At 36.9% G+C, this 18,494-nt stretch overlaps 1 protein-coding gene across 4 annotated transcripts in view; it reads right to left on the bottom strand.

Annotated features, from left to right (window-relative positions):
* Positions 1–5,756: 5,756 nt before the first annotated feature.
* LOC128868600 (transient-receptor-potential-like protein) overlaps positions 5,757–18,494 on the bottom strand; it is a 61,280-nt gene continuing 48,542 nt past the window's right edge. For all 4 annotated transcript variants that reach the window (XM_054110876.1, XM_054110877.1, XM_054110878.1 and 1 more), the window contains 8 exons: positions 17,780–18,014; positions 13,251–13,524; positions 11,593–11,985; positions 10,394–10,589; positions 9,518–9,682; positions 9,202–9,421; positions 7,032–7,374; positions 5,757–6,955 (listed from right to left, as the gene is read on the bottom strand). In XM_054110876.1, the coding sequence (XP_053966851.1) occupies positions 5,989–6,955; positions 7,032–7,374; positions 9,202–9,421; positions 9,518–9,682; positions 10,394–10,589; positions 11,593–11,985; positions 13,251–13,524; positions 17,780–18,014 (2,793 nt within the window). In that variant the 3' untranslated portion in view covers positions 5,757–5,988. The remainder of the gene's footprint in view (positions 6,956–7,031; positions 7,375–9,201; positions 9,422–9,517; positions 9,683–10,393; positions 10,590–11,592; positions 11,986–13,250; positions 13,525–17,779; positions 18,015–18,494) is intronic.

The raw sequence follows: 18,494 nt of genomic DNA, 5'->3' as shown, positions 1-18,494 counted from the left end.
AAAATTATTGAAATTCAAAATGATGAATGTGAAATCTTGAAAAGGAGATGCAATAAAAGACATTTCAATTACGAAAAACACTCACAGTGAATGCTTTGATAGCTCTGGAGCTGGGTAGGAAGTGTTGGCCGGCATGTGCGGTAGAGCCAACAAAGTGTCCGTGTACGCAATTTTTATTTTTTATATTTTATCAATTCTGTCGACAGCCGAAAACGAAAAGAGTTTTTTGAGCATTGCTGGAATGACATATTTATTTGGAAAAAATATCTTATTTTAACCTAGAATTGAGCTCCTCGCGCGTGTGCATGCTCAATTATTTGTGAGTATTCATGAAGTATAAAAGATATATATTTAATTTTTTTTTACATAAAATTATGTACAAAACTACGAGTCGCAAATACTCAATAAGCCGTGTAGTCTCCATCGTTATCGATGCGCTGGCTCTTCTTCATGCCTTAAACCAGCTTTTCTGAGTAGCTCGTCGACAAAGAGAACTAGATTTTGCGAACTTGACGCACGAGTTGCTTTAAATCATAGACGGGGCTTCCGGCAAGATGCGTTTTCATAGTTCCCCACACATTTTCAATGGGGCTGGCGTCTGGAAACTGGGAAGACAAGTCCAATATTGTGACGCCATTTTCTTGTTGTTTTTTGATGTGTTTTTCTAAGTGATTTTGATGATGTGGGACTGTAGGATATGTTCGCCAGGTTAGTAAGATGACGATTACTTAAACTATAGTAATAAGTATCACTACGCTATGGGGGAAATGGCAACTGTTTTCCAAGCAGAAGCTTTTGCCATCCTGAAAGTAGCCGAATGGATAATCGAGAGGGGATGGAACGGGAAAAAGATTGGAGCTTTCAGCGACAGTCAGGCTGCACTGAAGGCCCTGGAGAACGCACAGCAAACCTCAAAGATTGTTCAAGATTGTAAGAATAACCTTATTTCTGTCGGAAGGCAGATCAGGCTTGTACTTATACGGGTTCCAGGACACTCCGGTGTTCAAGGAATCGAAATAGTCGATGAATTGGCCAACCGTGGATCAGCGGTTCCCCCACAAGCACCAGAGCCAATAATCGGAATTAGTTCCACAGGAATCATGAATTGGATGAGTGATTATGTATGCAATTTGCATAAAGAGCGATGGTCCGGTCTAGAACGATGCCGAACTGCGAAGTGTTTTGTGTCAAGTCCGAACAGAATATTGTCCAACTTTCTACTAAAACTTGGAAGGAAAGACGTTTGGCTGATGGTCGGATACAACCCATGGGGTCAGCATAAGATCACCATTGGAATCAATGAGAACCCAATATGTCAGTCTTGCTTGGAGGAGGCACTGAGCACTGAGCACTTTCTCTGTGAGTCTCCTGCCTTTGTCCGATGTCGTAATATTCGTTCTCTCAAACTGGAGGATATTTACAGATTTGCCAAAGAATCTGGAAAATTATCACAGGAATAAATACCTTTGTCTCTGTCTCTGTTCTTTCCTATCTCTTTCCCTGAAACTTTTCTCCTTTCTCCCTTGACTATCTACCCTCTTTCCAGAGCTCCAAATACAATGAGCTTTTTAGCTTGAGTGTTTTTGGAGCCACGAAATCTGCTAGTGCTCCTTGGCTCGACCAATTCAAATCTCAATTTTAATTTCAAGATGACGATTTACTCTCCGATATCCTGTTGGAACTCTTGTGCTATTTTCAAATAATTCTTATTTCATTCCATGCAAATTAAATTAAAACTTGCTATTCTAAATTAAAATTTCTTTTTCTGTTCCATTCCTATTTCGTTTACAACAAACCTGGTAGATAGTCCCAGTATCATCTTTTTTGGTTTTCCTCGACTTCCTGTATAAAACAGAAGAAGTTACACTTTCCTAGATTACCAAGTGGCAATAGGCCTAGAAGTGGGGGGGCCGCCACTTTTAAGGCTAATTTACATGCCACTTCATCTCCAACAATTCCTACTTGCCCTGGATTGAATAGGATGCGTACCTGATTATTCTGCCCTAAGATTTCAACTTTGATAAAACCTTGATTGCTGTCTGTCTATCAGTAAGGAAAGCTTTGCTTCTGTTGTTATAATTGCGTTCGTGGTTAAGGTAAGCGTATCTTTCTATTGCATAGACTTTCGCTTGAAATGTACTTGCATTATTGCCTGGACCTTCCGAGTATCTTTTCTCCAGTCCGCAAACACCTGCTCGGGTTCCGTCCACGCATACCCGAGTATGAAATCGTTTGCTAAGTTCGACACAAATACTACGTTACTCTTAAAATGAGGCCTCTAAGCTGGCATTTATATCAGAAAAGTATTTTTGTGTTTCTCTAACATGCGAGACAATGATTCATGTGAAATTTCATGCGGGTCCCGCGAAAATTTGGCTCCTAGATATGAATTTTCAACATGCAAGTTAGTTAGAGAGTAAGAAAGCGTAAATAAAAGAAAGTTTACCTTCTTGAAATAAAATCGTTTTTTTTTTTATTCAATATTATCTCTCTCTCAGCTTTTTTATATTTATTCGAATTATTCATAAAAAAAATTATTTTAGGGATAATAATTTTATACTTTTTTTACAATAATTTTCTGGAAGCTCGTAGGTGCCCCTACCACTACACTGTTTGTGAGATATGCATGCGAGTGAGACTCGAGTTTACTTCAAGTCCTTTTAACGTCAGTTGCACAAGCAATGAAGTAAAATCATTTAAGCACCTCCTCCTTACCTGTTCTTGTTTCGGGAAGCTAAGATTTAGACCTCTTGACTCTCACATCTTTGCTACGCCTACTGGCTTTGATACTATTGTACATACATTAGCCACCCGATAAACTTCATCAGCAGCATGAAATAGTTAGCTCAGTTCCTGTTCGGTCATGACAAATGAAAATCTAGCATTTGTAATCAATATTATGACTTCTTGTCGTGTATTTCATACCACAAAAGTCACGAAAATAGTAGCAAAATTAGGAATGCAAGCAACTTTTGATTAGAAAGCAATTTCCTGTACTTATAATAGTACGAATATCCTCCGTAAGTAGACAATTTTCAAGGCTACACACACAACAATCTCATTATTCCCAGCCTGAGCTGTTACACTTGCAGCAAATCTAGCTCCGTGATTGGCGACAAAAGTAACAAACACAGATGCATGCATGTGATGCGTGTGCAACTAAGCATAACTAAGCATTTGATGAGCCTTTGAGCTGATCAAATTTTGTCTATATCTATTATTCAACTCTGTTCTCTACACAAAATGCAATTTCCGAAATATCTTTCACTCTATGGCTCTAATGGCTTTGCAAGCGTAAATATTAAATTTTGTACAGTAAAAGGGTTAAAATGTATTTTAACAAATTCCGTTTAGCATGTGGATGTGGCCATAAATTCAGGAGCTTTGAAAAAATATCAAAATTGAGGAATTGGAATTGAATGATGCTGATAGTGTTCAGGAAAAATAAAGAATCAAAGAGATGATGAAAAGTAATCCTGAAGCAAATTATTTCCATCTATTGAAGTCAGTGTAAAATACAATTTTCTTGTACCTAAGCTGTCACACCCACATTTTTCTAATAGCGGTCGCCCCTCGGCAGGCAATGGCAAACCTCCGAGTGTATTTCTGCCATGAATAAGCTCCTCATAAAAATATCTGCCGTTCGGAGTCGACTTGAAACTGTAGATCCCTCCATTTGCGGAACAACATCAAGACGCCCGTCACAAATAGGGGGAGGAGCTCGGCCACACACCCAAAAAGGGTGTACGCGCCAATTATATATATATAATATACATATAAGCTGCCATACCCGTACGAGCTGAGCAAGTTTACTTACAACTAACAAAGCTGCAAAGCCTTTTTATTCAAGGCTACATTGAAGGTAGTCGAAGAAGCTTCCAGTACAGTAATAAACATACAAGGTGACGCAAAATTAAACAGCTTATCGGAAGAACTATAATTTTTGCAAATGACATAGTATGATACTTCAATCCTAATTGACACTTGTGACCTAGAGAACTGCAGTGTGGGATACGGTACACTAGACGGGGCTAGTGATTCGCAGTGGACGAAGCTATAGCCCTGCCAAAACACTGCTTTAAGGACCGTGACAGGATGTCTTCTGATGTCACCTGTACAACATCTACATAATGAGGCCCAAATGCTGCCTATTAAGGAGCATAACAAATTGCTCAGTAAGCAGTTTCTGCTAGGCCTGTTACCGTAGGCCTTACCCATGCAGACACTTGCTCGAGCCTGAGCCACCTCGCAGGCACATCAAGAGGCATTTCCTCAACTACGCGGACGAGATATCAGACAAACAAACAGTTACTGGATCGGACAGTGTACAGACAGCTCATAAACGACATTCATCGGGAGACTCTCACCACCTTCTTAGGCTCCCGACCCCCGAATGCCGTTATCGGAGTCCAACCACCACCAATCGCAGACGAAGGGTTCCAACTTCCCCGAGAGTCCCGCGTAACATTGGCACAATTACGTTCTGGATATTGTAGCAGGTTAAACTCTTACCTACTCAGAATCGACCCCGACATACTAAACATATGTCCAACATGTGAAGGCACCACGCACGACACTAACCACCTTTTCACATGGCCTTTAAAACCTACTCATCTAACACCCCTCTCCCTCTGGACCCAACCTGTTGAAACAGCTAGTTTCCTGGGCCTATCTTTAGATGAGCTAGACGAAGACGACCGGTGATTACGCTACACTGCCAGGGCAAAGGTACTTCTACAACAACAACAACAGAACTGCAGCGTGCAAGCAGACAAGCAATGGAGCGCGTAAAGATCAAAGTAAAGATTTGCATCACTCAAAATCATTTTCTTCAGTAAAAAATTATTCAAAAACAAAATTCTATGATCAGTTTTTTGCCACCCTAGTATGCGAGCATATTTGGCATATTACACTGAGTTCCTTCTGCAGTAGCTGAAAAAATAAAGTGAATGCTGAAGTTAAGTTAGTTCTGCATCTACACTTCAGCTGATCTGCCTTTGCGAGACTTGCAATTTTTAACCCTCACTTTTAACACATAACCCAGCTTCTAGAGTTGGTTGGTTGGTTAAAGTGGTGATTCATCCAGAATCCAACTAACAGTGGTTCAAATGAGCTTTCGTGACCGAATATTTGTCGTCGGTAGTGGAAGATTGTAGCTATAAATTTAAAAAAATAAAAGTATTAAGAAAACCATTATTTACATCACTCGAGATGCATCGTAGGATAAGAAAAAGCAAAAAAATTTCACATTTGCTTACTTGAGAAATTATTTTAACTAAGTGAAATTTAGTAAAAAGAATTTTTGTTGTTCGCTGGCTAATAAATAAATAAATACAAAATAAAAATTGTTTTCCTTTTTTTCATTTCTTCGAAAAACGCTTAGGTAAATAATTTGATGCTCAAATGGCCCATAAAAATTGTTTGAACTAAAAATAATAAAAAAATTAAGATTTTACAGCATATGCAATTAAGGCTTGCACTTTCAGGTTGAATTGGAATTATTCACTGTCCAGACATAATTTAAAAATGTTGCAGTATCATCTCGACAAATAGGATTTATTAGTTGTTGTTTTTTGTTATTGCACTATATTGTTGTTCTTATTGTTGTTGGTCATTATTATTTGAAGAAGTGCAATAGCTTACCAGTACGCTACGCTTGGCTGGGATTTAATATTACTTTTAAAGAAGTCAGCAGTGCGTATACGCAAACTGAGTGGTTTTCACCATTTAGATTAGCAAATCAAATTAATATACAATTTCATTTATTTTAAATAACGATTTATTATTGCATACTGTAGGCAAGTATTTGCCATAATTGCGCCAGGAATTTGTTTTTTATTTTACAATTTTACTCAATACAATTTCTCTTGTTTGGCTACAAAATGGATATGAGGCACTTAGTTGCTTGAGGTGGCACAATCGGTGATGTATAATTTTTACATACAATTTCAATAATTTCTGCAATAATCATCTCAAGTCCACAAACGCTTACATCCACTGCTTGCCATTGCGATCGACTGGTGGGGCTGCACTCCTACTGCCGCTTCCACCACTACTATTATTGTTGTTATTTTTATTACTTCCTGCACCCTCCTGTTGCCTTGTGCCTTTCGGCTGCTTTTCATTTTCCACGCTGTAGCCCCGCGTTAGCTCTGCACGGCCTCCTTTCTTTGACTTAGCGCCACTCTCCAACTGCATTGCTCTCATATTCCCAATAGAGCTCACTTCGGAGAGATTATCATCGTTCGAGTCGAAATAATGCCCATCTTCCATGTCTGCATCATCCAGATCGACTACATCGATATCGAAGGAGTGGGCGTTGGCGGTGGATCCGGTGTAGTCAGCCCGTCGACCGGAATAAGCGAACTCCACAGAAAATGGCGTATGCCGGCTACCTGGTGCATTCCCTTTATTTTTGTTGTGGGTGGCATTACTTTCTACATAGCTCGGTGGTGGTAGTGGGGCGGCGGACTTCTTCAGTGAGCCACTTGGAACGCCATTGCTTCCCGCACTGACTGCCTTGCCAGGCGCTTGTGCCTTTGTTGCGTGCGGTTTCGCCGGTTGCTGTTGCTTTGTCAAATGATTGGCGGAAAGCGGCAACTCATTGCTTGCCTTGTTTGATTTAACAGTTTTATTGAGCTCGATTTCAGGTGCTGTCTTCGCGCGTATCAGTTGTGGTTGTTCCGGTGCCGCCCATTTTGTTTTGCTTTGCTGCAAAAAGGTTTGTTCTTTGAAGGTAGGCTGTTGGTGTGACTGCTGGTTTTGGAAGCTCCGCAATAGCTCGCGTTTTTTCATTTCCAAAGTTTGGGCGTTAGGAGGATCACAGCGGTCATCGATCTCTTCGCTGATTTTATTGAGCAATTCTAGCAGAGTTGATGTCTTCTCATCCTCGAACTCAATGGGTATGGGCGACTCGACGCCTGGACGCGAGAAAGTCGGGCTGAGCAGAATTAAACTGTAGAAGTAGATAGCAAAATTAGTATTATAATAAAAAGTATCTCCCACTCATTATTTCTAACTCATCGCCTTACCGTTTTGCCTCTTCGATTGCCCTGCCAAGATGCTGCAAATTATCTGCATCATGGTAGTTGCTGCAACGGCCAATTTGTGAATTTTTAGTTACTCCACGCAGCACCACTGCCCACTTGTGTGTCGCCGATTGTGAGGCCACTGTGCGTGCCACGCGTCGGAAGCGCTCGATTGGCGTTTCGTTGGGATCGCGTGACGGCTCTTTTTCAATTCTTATTTCATCGATTTCACCTTCGCCGTTTACATTGAAATTTCCATCCTCGGCGTAGACCACTTGCACCGGCGCCACCTGGAAGCCTTTCATTAGGCGACGCTCCCACACTTTGTTGCGCTTGACGCGAGATGCTAAAATAATAAGATTTGTATGGAATTGAAGTGAAATAAGATCAAATAGGAAAGAGTCTCCTGTAACTTGCATTAGTTGCTTTGGTAATCTTGCCTGCTGCCTAGCTAGTAAGTGCTCCTTTTTTCACAAATCTTACTACATCAAACTGCCTCTCAGAACATAGTGTTATTTGAGAAAATTAGGAAGCAGATGAATGCGCACAGAAAGTGTGCGAAAAAGTACTTTGGTAATCGAGTTCAAGTACTCGAGCTCTTCTCGAATGCCTAATTTTTCGAAGTGAGGAGTTGGCAAGGTCAGCCGCAGACATAAATTATACAGAGGAACCTTTCATGTTAATCAACACTCTTGGAATGAGAAACACTAGGTAGACTGAGACTCTTTTAAAAAAAAATCTGACTTCTCAAGGCCATAGTTGGCCTAGTTTCTATGATATTTTTGGCAAAAAACAAAACGCTAGAATGTGGTGAGCGCTCATACTGTACCGACTCGGATGGCTCAAAAAAAATTGTTCTTGATTTTACCCCACAAGAACATTGTTTTTGCCCACACTTATGTAATCACTTTATCACCTACAAGTTTAACACTCACGAATATGCCTTTAGAGTCTGGTTAAGATGAGAACTCCAACTTACTTCGAAGGAAAGTATTGGGGATCCAGGGATTATTGAACAGAGCCACAGATATTTATAAATAATAATTGTAGAAATCGCTAAGAAACAAATTTTCAAAAATTTAACTTTACTCAAAAAAAATTTTCATAAATTTAATTTTTTCCAAAAAAAAATTTTAAATAAAATTTTCCCCAAAACTAATATTGTTTATAATTAAATTATTTTCCAAAAATGAAAAAAAAAATTTAATTTAATTTTTTTCCAAAAATGTAACAAAAAATTTTTTTATTTAATTTTTTCCCAAAAACAAGTGTTTTAATTTAACTTCTTCCCAAAACAAAATTTACCAAAACAATTTTACCAAAAAATTCAACCAAAAAATTTTTTTTTAATTTAATTTTTTCCCACATATGTAAAAAAAAATTTTTATAATTTTTCCCAAAAAAAATTTTTACAGTCAATTTTATTAAAAAAAAAAAACCAAAAAGAGTATACAAACGGCAACGTGGAATAAATTAATGTAACAAAATAATTTTGGAAAAATCTAAGATATTTTACTCTAAGAAACTCTAAACCAAAGTTTTCAACATTGAATAAATCTCAAAATTATAAAAAAAAATTGTTTCCAATTTCTTCAGTTTATTTCTTATTATTCAAAATCCTACAAATAAACCGGCAAAACCACCGACAAAGTCATAAATACTTGGATCACTTGCCATCGAATGTGGTCACTCAAATATGTGCCGTGAGGATTCGAGAGGAAAAATTTTCGACGACACTACTGCACAGATTCAACTGAATTTAAGCAGTGGACTTATGCTGGCTTTGACTTTCTACATATATCATACTGGTTTACTGGCATAGTTCTGTGATCTCAGAAAGTACCTCAACAAAACAAAAAATAACAGCTTGTGGCTAAGTCAAAGTAGCGCCCAATTCATGTCGTCTGTGGCCCATGACCGCAAATCTTTCATAATACAATTTTTTTGAAGAACCTTAGATAGATAGAACCCGAGATTGATTTAAATTCACTTAAGGCGGCTGCTGAATCATCTAACTTCTCACAGCGTCTCAGCATCAGTGCCAGAAAAACAAACTAGATATTTTGCTGATACTGTCTAAACAACCTGGCTGCCACAACTTGTGAACTTCGACTCATCCCTTTTGAAAACCCATCTACATTTAAACTCCCGCAATGCCCTGCCACATACTCACGTTTCTCTGGCTTACTCGCACCCGAGCAATCCATTCCACTATTCTGGAACACATCCAATATTTCATAGCGCATCGTTGATATCTCACATTTCAATTCGTTAATGTCATCCTCTGTGACAGGATTCTCTTCAAATTTGCGATGCTCTGCGGAAATGAAACGCCAAACCAATGAACGCATTATATTATCATAGGCATTCTGCTGATCCTTGATCTGTCGCTTCTACGGTATGGAAAAAGAAAATATTAAAAATGAGAAAAAAGTAATAAATACCAACAAATTAGCAAGCCAACTCATTCAATGGGTAATTAACTCCACCTTCGAACGTTTCTTATCGATTTCCTTGCTCGACTTGCGGAATACCCTGATTAGCCACTTAGCCGAGGGCATAATATTGAAGGGTGGCGGAAGAGTGGCACTATCCTCAAAATAGCTCATCCAGAGTTTAGTGCGTGCAAATTTCCACTCCGTGTCGGAATGCTCCTGTGGAAAGAAATGAAGAAGCGCGTCAAGTATTTGATATAGCCGGATATAAGGGAATGAATGAGGGTGTGAAGCACCTACAAATTTTTTCTTATTAAGCTGTGTGCATAAATCACGCATTAACCACAAAGCTGTTTGTGTGTGTGTTTGGCAAAAATAAATTTATTTATTTTTGGTCAACGCGCCGCTGCATCGTTCGTTTGCTTTCATTGCGCGTACGTGACAACCGACCAGACGGTCTATGACAATTGGCCGCGTACGCTATGCGTCGAACACGTCCTACACGGTTGTGTTGGGCGGCAGTAGCTTATTCCATTTGGAATGGATAATCAGCGCATTCTTTTTGTGTAACGCCGCCAACACCCCTTTCTTGTCTGTTTGTCTTCTTTTATGTCAACCGTTCAGTGATGACAAAATGATGTCGGCGGACATTGAACGGGGTGGTATGAAATTTCATGGAATTGCATGCAAGATGACTTGCTGAACTGCTGAGTTGCTGACATAACAACTCAACAGTTTGCGCCCATTCAGTCTTTAATACCAACCCACTTTCATCCAGACTTCACAAACTCTGCAATCGCGCATATTTTATGCTGCTCAAAGTCTACTTGACTTTTCGTTCTGTCCTGTCGTTTGTCAGTGCGCTTGTCTTTTCCTTCCTCGCTATCTCGTGACTTCATTCTTTCATTCATTTAAACAATTCCAACTTACATCAATCATTGCGTATGAATTGGACATCATGGCTATGAGTAGATTCAGCAGTACAATCACATTGATGACACTGTACGAGCCGAACATCAGCAAGCCCCAGAAGCGAGTATATGACTTAATGCCCGTCAGCTCGAAATCGGAAAGACCAACCATGCCGAAACTGGCCCAGAAGAGTGATTGCGATGACTCGAAAAGGCTGGAACAAGAAAAAAGAATACATTTGAAATGAAATATTGAAAGGAATGTGTGCGGTGAATGGGTAAAGAATAATTGGGACGAAACGGAGGCGGATATGATGGCGAGCAAATGAAAGATTATTCATAGATGGAGGTGATGACGAGGAAAATATACGAGTTTCAATCTGTACTGTATTGAATAATATTGAAGAAAGTGATGAAAGGGATGGCATGGAATGGCTGGGAAAACCACATGGGGGGCTAACGTACCGCTTCAATGATGTGGGGGTTGTAAAGTTGTGTCACACATAGCGGGCCGGCGAAGTAAAAACGGAATATTGTACTTAAAGTATACCTACTCGAAAGCTCTTCTGTTTACACGCATCTGCAGCTGAAAATTAGTTACTGTAAGCCCCATCAACTGCAATAACCTGCTCCAGCTAGAGCCGAGACCTAATTCAGTCGGTGATACGATCCAAATTTATATCCAGCCAAAAATTGGTAATTCAGTTCCATTCACCAAACATTCATGCGAGATGAATTATGCTGTTACAACAACAACGAACTAACTCTTCTCTGTTCATTGTGACCATCATTTCAAAGACGGTGGTCTTCAAGAGCACCTTAGAGATATAAAAATTGCGTCCACCATTGCTTCTACTCCGACAGATGTTCCTTCCAGCGGACGCGAGCTCCATTTAGCTCTAAGAACTGTCTCCAGCACATGCCCTTAGGAAGTCCGGAGACCCTGCTCGAACAAGTAAGAAAACGCGACGTCATTAACACTGCTGAACGACATTAAACGATTTCAACATTGCAGCTGTTCTGCCCTGCTTTGGACTCAGCCTTGCACCAGCACCTTCCATCACGTCTGCTGCCCTTCCGAAAACAACACCCTAAATTTATGTCCCTATTATCTACATTGGCCTAATGCCACTACTCCAGATCTGCTTAAATGTTTTCCGGATTTACCCCGACGACCCGTTGAACTCTCCAACCTCACATACACCCGCTCATACTCACTTTCCGAAGCGTCGCCATTTCATGCATGAATCGCCATTACCAGCCCAGTCCGCTGCACCGTCGGGCAGGCTGTAGCATTTGCTCTTCTCCAAATCGGCAAAATACCAAAGCAATTGATTCAAGCCACAAGCGAAGGCAAATAATACTAGCGAGTAGATGAAGAAGAACTTTACAATGTCAATAACCATACGTCCGAGCGAGATCTGAAGTGGTCCCAAATGTGGATTGATCGAGAATAGATGCACCAATTTGAGTGCTGAGAAAACATTCGCTGCAGCAAGCAATCCTTCGGCGATTAGTTGCGGATCGTAGTCGTCCCATTTCTCGCGTGGCACAAATGCCATTTTCGGATCGTGGGCGATTTCACTGGTTTGCTGAATGTAGGCGATAATTCTGTGGGGAGTGTAAGGAGAGTGTGAGTATTTTCTTTTTTAAGTAGATATTAAAAATGTATTAAGAAATCATTTTGAAATAATTAAGTGTTGAAGAAGCGAATTTTTCAGAAGGCTTTAATTTGTACAAAGATTTTCGAAAAATAATATACACGTTTTGCGCAGTTATTAAGAATTTCGAATTTTTTTATTTGAGAGAACGCACGTTGCGCACCTCAGCTATTAAACTTAGCTATCTTATCTAGCTATTGATGTACATTATAAAAAATTATATACTTATTTTTTTTAGTACATTATCTAAGCATATAGCAATTTTACATAAATGATTTTGGAGTAATATTTTCGGAGTAATAATTTTCGGAGTAATGTTTTTTCGGAGTAATATTTTCGGAGTGTTTTTGTTTTTGTTAATTTTTTCGGTGTCATTTTTCGGATGCCCATGTTTCCAAGTTTTTGATTAAAGAATATTTAAAAGGTTTTAATACACTATACAAAACTGCTAGTACAACTTTTTTAGTCTGCAATACCGTTCTTAAAAAATGTTAAATTGTTCCAGAGTAGATACATTTTAGAGGAAAAATTTCGATGTTCAAGTTTTGGGAGACATTTTTCGGATCCTCATCTCTCTCAATCTTAAATAATTAGTATTTCCAAAGGTAAAGTTTTTAAGTGTAATTTTTCCGAATACTCATCTTTCCGCCATTTTGAAAATCCTCGTAGAGTTAAAACTTTCAGAGCGCTTTTTAAGTATGTCTTTAACGAGCTTAAGCATTTTTTAGACATCGTTTTAAAGCAAAAATATTCGGAGTAAAAGCTTTCGGAGTAAAATTTTTCGGAAAACTTTTTTCGGAAAACCTTTAAAAATAACGCTTTTTCTCTTTTAGAAAATAATACTACGCCTTGGAAAACAAATGGCATAGATTATGGAAGTGTGTAACTTTGTAATAAATTTAAAGTTTTTTTTGGATTAAGTCACCTTACAGAAGCAAATTTGGGAGTAGAAATTTTCGGAGTATATTTTTCGGACAGTCGTTTTATTTTTATTACTTAAACTATTTTTGTTATTAAATACTAAATTTGGCAAACAATGCAAGTTGAGTATTAAATCTTTAACAAATGCTATTTCATATTTTTTATAAATTCAGTTCTTTCACAAACATTTAATGTACCTATAACAATTTTTTCCTTAACCACTTTTGGACTGCATCAGTCTTTCAGCAAATTTCTACAGAATTTCCGTCTTCTTCAAACTTAATTTCCACTTACCTCAGACACATGACGCTCACGTACAAACTGTTGCGCAGAAAATCAATAAAATTCCACATATTCCGCAAATAACTCCTCATGCCCACCGTAAATATCTCCTGCACCTCCTCCCACATAAAGCCGAACACATAGAAGACCACAAGCAACTCCAACTTAGTCGGTCCCTTGCCACGCTGACGCAGCTGTTCCTCGGCCAACGCTTTCCGCATGCGCTCGGTGCCGAAAAGATTTATAACATCGTCGTCGGCACGTTGCGAGACCAGGATTAGTATAACTGTTTGCCAAAGGGTGTATGGCAAAAGGAAGGGAGGAAGGCGAGGGAAGAGAGAAATGCATGCGATATGGTAAGATTCAAGGACAGCGTTTAAAGCATGCGGCCAAAGTGCCACAGTCAGCAGAAAATATACAATAGAATAAAGAAACAGAGATAAATATATTGAATAAGTGCCGCCAAAATGACAAAGCTGCAAGAAAGTAAATTTAGAAATTGAAAAATATTGCAGAAAATCTTTTTATGCTGCCAACGTGGCATGGCTTTGATAAGTAGTTATTTGTTGCGGCTGTCAAGTGCTTGTAGCCGTCACAGTCAAGGCACTTCATGTACTCCCACACCCACACACGCACACACTTTCGAGCACAAATGCAACGTAAGTCTATAAATACGAGTAGAATTCTTTTTTTCTTCTTTTCCGACTCTACTTGACCAATGTTTTCAGTCTGTGTGCTCTCTTAGCTGTTCCAAGCTGACAGTTTTGAGCTACACATTTTTATCATTTCCAGTGTAATTTTTATTTCGCTTTGCTTTAGCCGCTGCTGTTGCTATGTTCGCTGAATGCTGATTCTGCTTCAGCGATTGCTGCCACATTCCCATGGGTATTTACTTCAACCACACAAGTATTATTGCCGCTGTCTGTTTTACTTGATTGGATAATGTTCATGGATGGGTTTGTAAATGTTTGAAAAATTCTATTCGAATTCATTCTCTGCCAACAGAGAGAATGAACAAAGGAGTTGATCTTACGCGGCAGGCGCGCAGTCACATATCTTCTACAGAAACTAAATGAAAAGAGGAATTGGCCTTGCACTTTCGGTGCCACTTTCCTGCTTAAACCAGACTTAGATTCTTTAGGTAGGCAATTTTTTAAAGAATCGGAAGATATTAGCACTGTGAGAAGCAGATACCCTCTGAAGTTTAAGAACTTTGGTTTTAGAAGATTCACATTCGCATCAGGAGAGTTAAGGACAAGCCTTCATGCGATTCACAAAAGGCTATGAGCGTCCTTTAGGGACAACAGCAAAAACCTAACCTGACCTATCCTCCTGCCCAATTCTCAGTCCCTAAAATTTCATTACTAAAAAAATCTAAAAAATAACCGCAGCCAGAATTAACTTTCTAATACCTCAATTACTCAGAAGTTTGTACTCGTATCTACTACTTTTGATGAAATAAACATTTTTTTTTCGCTACCATGACAAACCGAAAAATTTACCTAAAAATTTTGCACCAAACTAAGCCTTCGTTTTCCTTACACTTGCGTGTCACTCTTCTGCCTAACTATCGAAATTTGACATGACAACAGCAAATCAGATTTGGGCAGACAAGTGCTAATAACCACTGCAGGGAAATATTTATTTTATATGCTCATAAGAGACTCAAACTATTAGCAAAAATGACTAGTAGCAAATATGCCATTAGCAGAAAATTTAATGGGCTGGAAAGATTGTTGTACTTAAGTCTTTAGAAAATCAGAAAATCTTCCAAAAATGATGGCCACTGATAGAGAGGAAGCACTAAAGAATTTTGTGTATATATATGAAGATTGATGGAATGTACGTTGGTTAAAATGTTGTTACTTGCATCAAGGCAGACTGGCCAACAAGAAACTTTGTATTGGTTGGGAAGAGGAAGCAAGTGTCATATATTTAAGTGCGTAGAAATGAAGTAAAAAGAATATATTTTCATAAATTAAAGTTGCTCATAGATAGAAATTTATAAGTTGCAATACAGAGTTTGCTAAAAATGCTTTATCTCGTCTAATTGATTATTTTAAATAGTGGCTGATACTACATAGAAAACAGCATTGGAATTTTGAATAGCGTAAATTTATTTTAAAATGCCATTATAAATGTGAAACTATGAAGTTGCGGTCATTTGAGTTCTGACATCTTTCTAGTATTAAGGAAATACATGAGTAGATTAGTATTAATAAGTATATAATATTATATATCCCACACTTAGAGTGACACGAGATGCTTTTTTATGAGGCTCGGTTCATATGAAAACACATATTTAGTAAAACAGATGTAAAATTTTAATAAAAATATAATTTAATTTCAATTTAGTAGAGGTGTCGCTAGTCAGAGTATGAAGGAATTCCAGAATACTCTTTGTCCTCCTATTCACTTGACATGAGATACCCCACATGGGTAGCAGTACGAGGCAAAAAAGTCTAATGTACCCTCCTAAAAACATCACTTCGATTTTGGTATACATATCTTAAAAAATTAAAAATGTCTAAGAATCACAAGAAAAAATGTCTACCAAATAAAATTGCTCCAATTTTTCTCTTTTTTTTGTAGCTGTAATGATGTAAAAGTTCTTTAGGAAACACTTATTTTGTTGATAGAAATTATTTTTTTTTTTTAATTAACAACAAATTTCGTTCTAAGAACAAAATTAATACTCATATTTTCAACAGTATTTTAACGCATCTTTAAAACCAAAATTTTTTTTTAATTAAATCTTATTATTTTTTTTTCAAATTTCTACAATTTTTATTTGTTAATAATACTCAATAATTGAATTTTTTTAAACGATATTAAAAGAGTAAAAAAATATAAAAACTATTGTCGAAATGTGGAAAAAAATATTTTTTTTAATATAACATTTTAATACATAGGCATTTTAAAAAATTAAAAAATTTATAGAGTAAAAAATAAATTTTCTACCAAAAAATGAATGTAATGATGTTAAAAGTTCTATAGAAGTTCTATTTTTTTGATCCAAACTATTTTTGTTTTAGTTAATACTAATTTTCTTTTTAATTTTCTCAAATTTCTACAATTTTTATTTTTAATAACCCTCAACCTTAAATTTTTTTAAATGATATTAAAAGAATAAAAAAATATAAAAAATATTGTCGAAATGTCGATAAAAAATATTTTTCTTTTTAATCAAAAAAAGAAATTTCTACGAGAAAAAATTGTTCCAATTTCTTTAGTTTCTTTAGCTGTAATGATGATAAAAGTTCTACAGAAAACATTTATTTTGCTGATCGAAATTGTTGTTTTCTAAAAAAACTAAATTATTATTTTTTAATTAATACAATTTTTTTCCTAAACATTATTAATGTTTTTCTAATATTTTTCTTTTTAATTTTTCTCTAATTTCTACAATTTTTATTTTTTATTAATCCCCAAGCTTTGAATTTTTTTAAACGATATTAAAACTTTAATAAAAAAGAACAAAAGAAATATTAAAAAACGTCGAAAAAATTACATTTTTTTTAATATTTTAATACATATTTCAAATAACTATAAATTAAAAAAAAATTTAAGAATCAAAACAAAAAATATCTACCAAAAAATTGTTCCAATTTCTTTCTTTTTTTTACCTTTTTTTATTTTTAATTTTTCTTAAATTTTTACAATTTTAATTTTTTAATACTCCCCAATCTTCTTTTTTTTTTAACGATAATAAAACTAAAAAAAAAAACATATTTAAAAAATATTGTCAATAGCTCAATATTTCCTCCCCATTTTGTAAATTTATGCTGCTTTATATTCAAGCTCAAAAAATTTCATCAAAATTAGGGTAATGAAGTTTTTAGGAAAGTACACTTCACGTGTTTTGCGCCACATGTGAGTCATGTGTTGGGCATCTTTCGCAAATTTGTTTCAAATCCTTATTTAAAAAATCTGAATTGAAATTTTCTTCTAATCCTCATCGCTACACTCAAACTGTTCCTAGATATCACATCCCTTCATTCCTGCATCCGATCAGCAGTCACTTTTTAGGTAGGCAGGCCGCATAGATCAGAGAGATTACGTTATGTTTCCTTTTATTAACCAGAAATTGTTAGATGGCCAGAGTATCTCAACTAACACAACTACAGTAAGAGCTTAACTGGATACTGCTGCTTTTAGAGCCACTCAAACAAAGGAAACTACAAAGCAACAGTAGTTAGTTTAACAATCCTCAGCTAATACCACACAACACATACATATGGAGGCATACGAGTAGGCACTGAGAATTGCATATGAATTCGTAAAGCGCTTGAAGTGATTAACCAGAAACTGCACAATCAGCAAGTGTGTAGAGGGACGTAAGGCTCACTCAACAAAGTTGGTTGTATGTATCACTTTATGTCCACCATAAACACACACACATGCTCCTGATTTCGAATAATTGCACACACTAATACACCTACAAGCACCTACGTCTATATTCACGTGTGTAGCTACACACACACATGCTTACACCTAGCACATTCCTTCACTCATTACAATGGCACTGGTAGGCTACTTACACAGGAAGAACAAATAGGATGAGGCGTGTATGAGAAATTTCATAAACGGTTTACGCATCAGGATGCCGGTTCGGCAATTCGGTGCGAACATGTAAATCATGCAATAGACCGGAAATAGTACAGCCACTTGTATGATACACCAGAATTTCTCGAATAAACTTTTGCGCCTAAAACCAGGCAAACCATCATACCAAATGGCGGAGAGTAATTGCTGGATGTTCGAGTGGGCAACAAACTGAAATGATACAGAGAGAGGGAGAGAGAAAAGAAGTAGTGAAAATATAAATATTATCGTGCAAATATTTACTAAAACTACTCGTATTTCAATATTTGGTTTTGCAAAACCGACTGTTTTTTCTTAAGTAATATTCAAATACGTACAGCCAATAAACGAAAATTTAACTTATTAATGTGCGCAGTGACGCTTCGATTGATTAGAAAATGGGCGCAATATATGAACAAACAACTACGGATGCTAGCGCTTCGCTTTGCGCGCAGTATTTTGATCAGATTTTTCATTGGTTTGCTGTACTGATTTGAATATTATTCGCAGAGTTAGAGGAATTCTACTAAGAAAATTAAATAAAATAAATTTAATTAAATATATCTAAATAAAAGTAAATAAAAAACAATAATAAAAAAAATGTAGTCTTTTGAAAAATTAAAACAAAAATCCAACGGTTTGACAAAAATTACAAAAAAACACCAAAAATGA

The sequence above is a fragment of the Anastrepha ludens genome, chromosome 6, assembly GCF_028408465.1.
Source record: "Anastrepha ludens isolate Willacy chromosome 6, idAnaLude1.1, whole genome shotgun sequence".
Lineage (NCBI taxonomy): Eukaryota > Metazoa > Arthropoda > Insecta > Diptera > Tephritidae > Anastrepha > Anastrepha ludens.
Note: the sequence above shows the minus strand (reverse complement) of the source record. Positions and strands in the feature narration are given on the sequence as shown.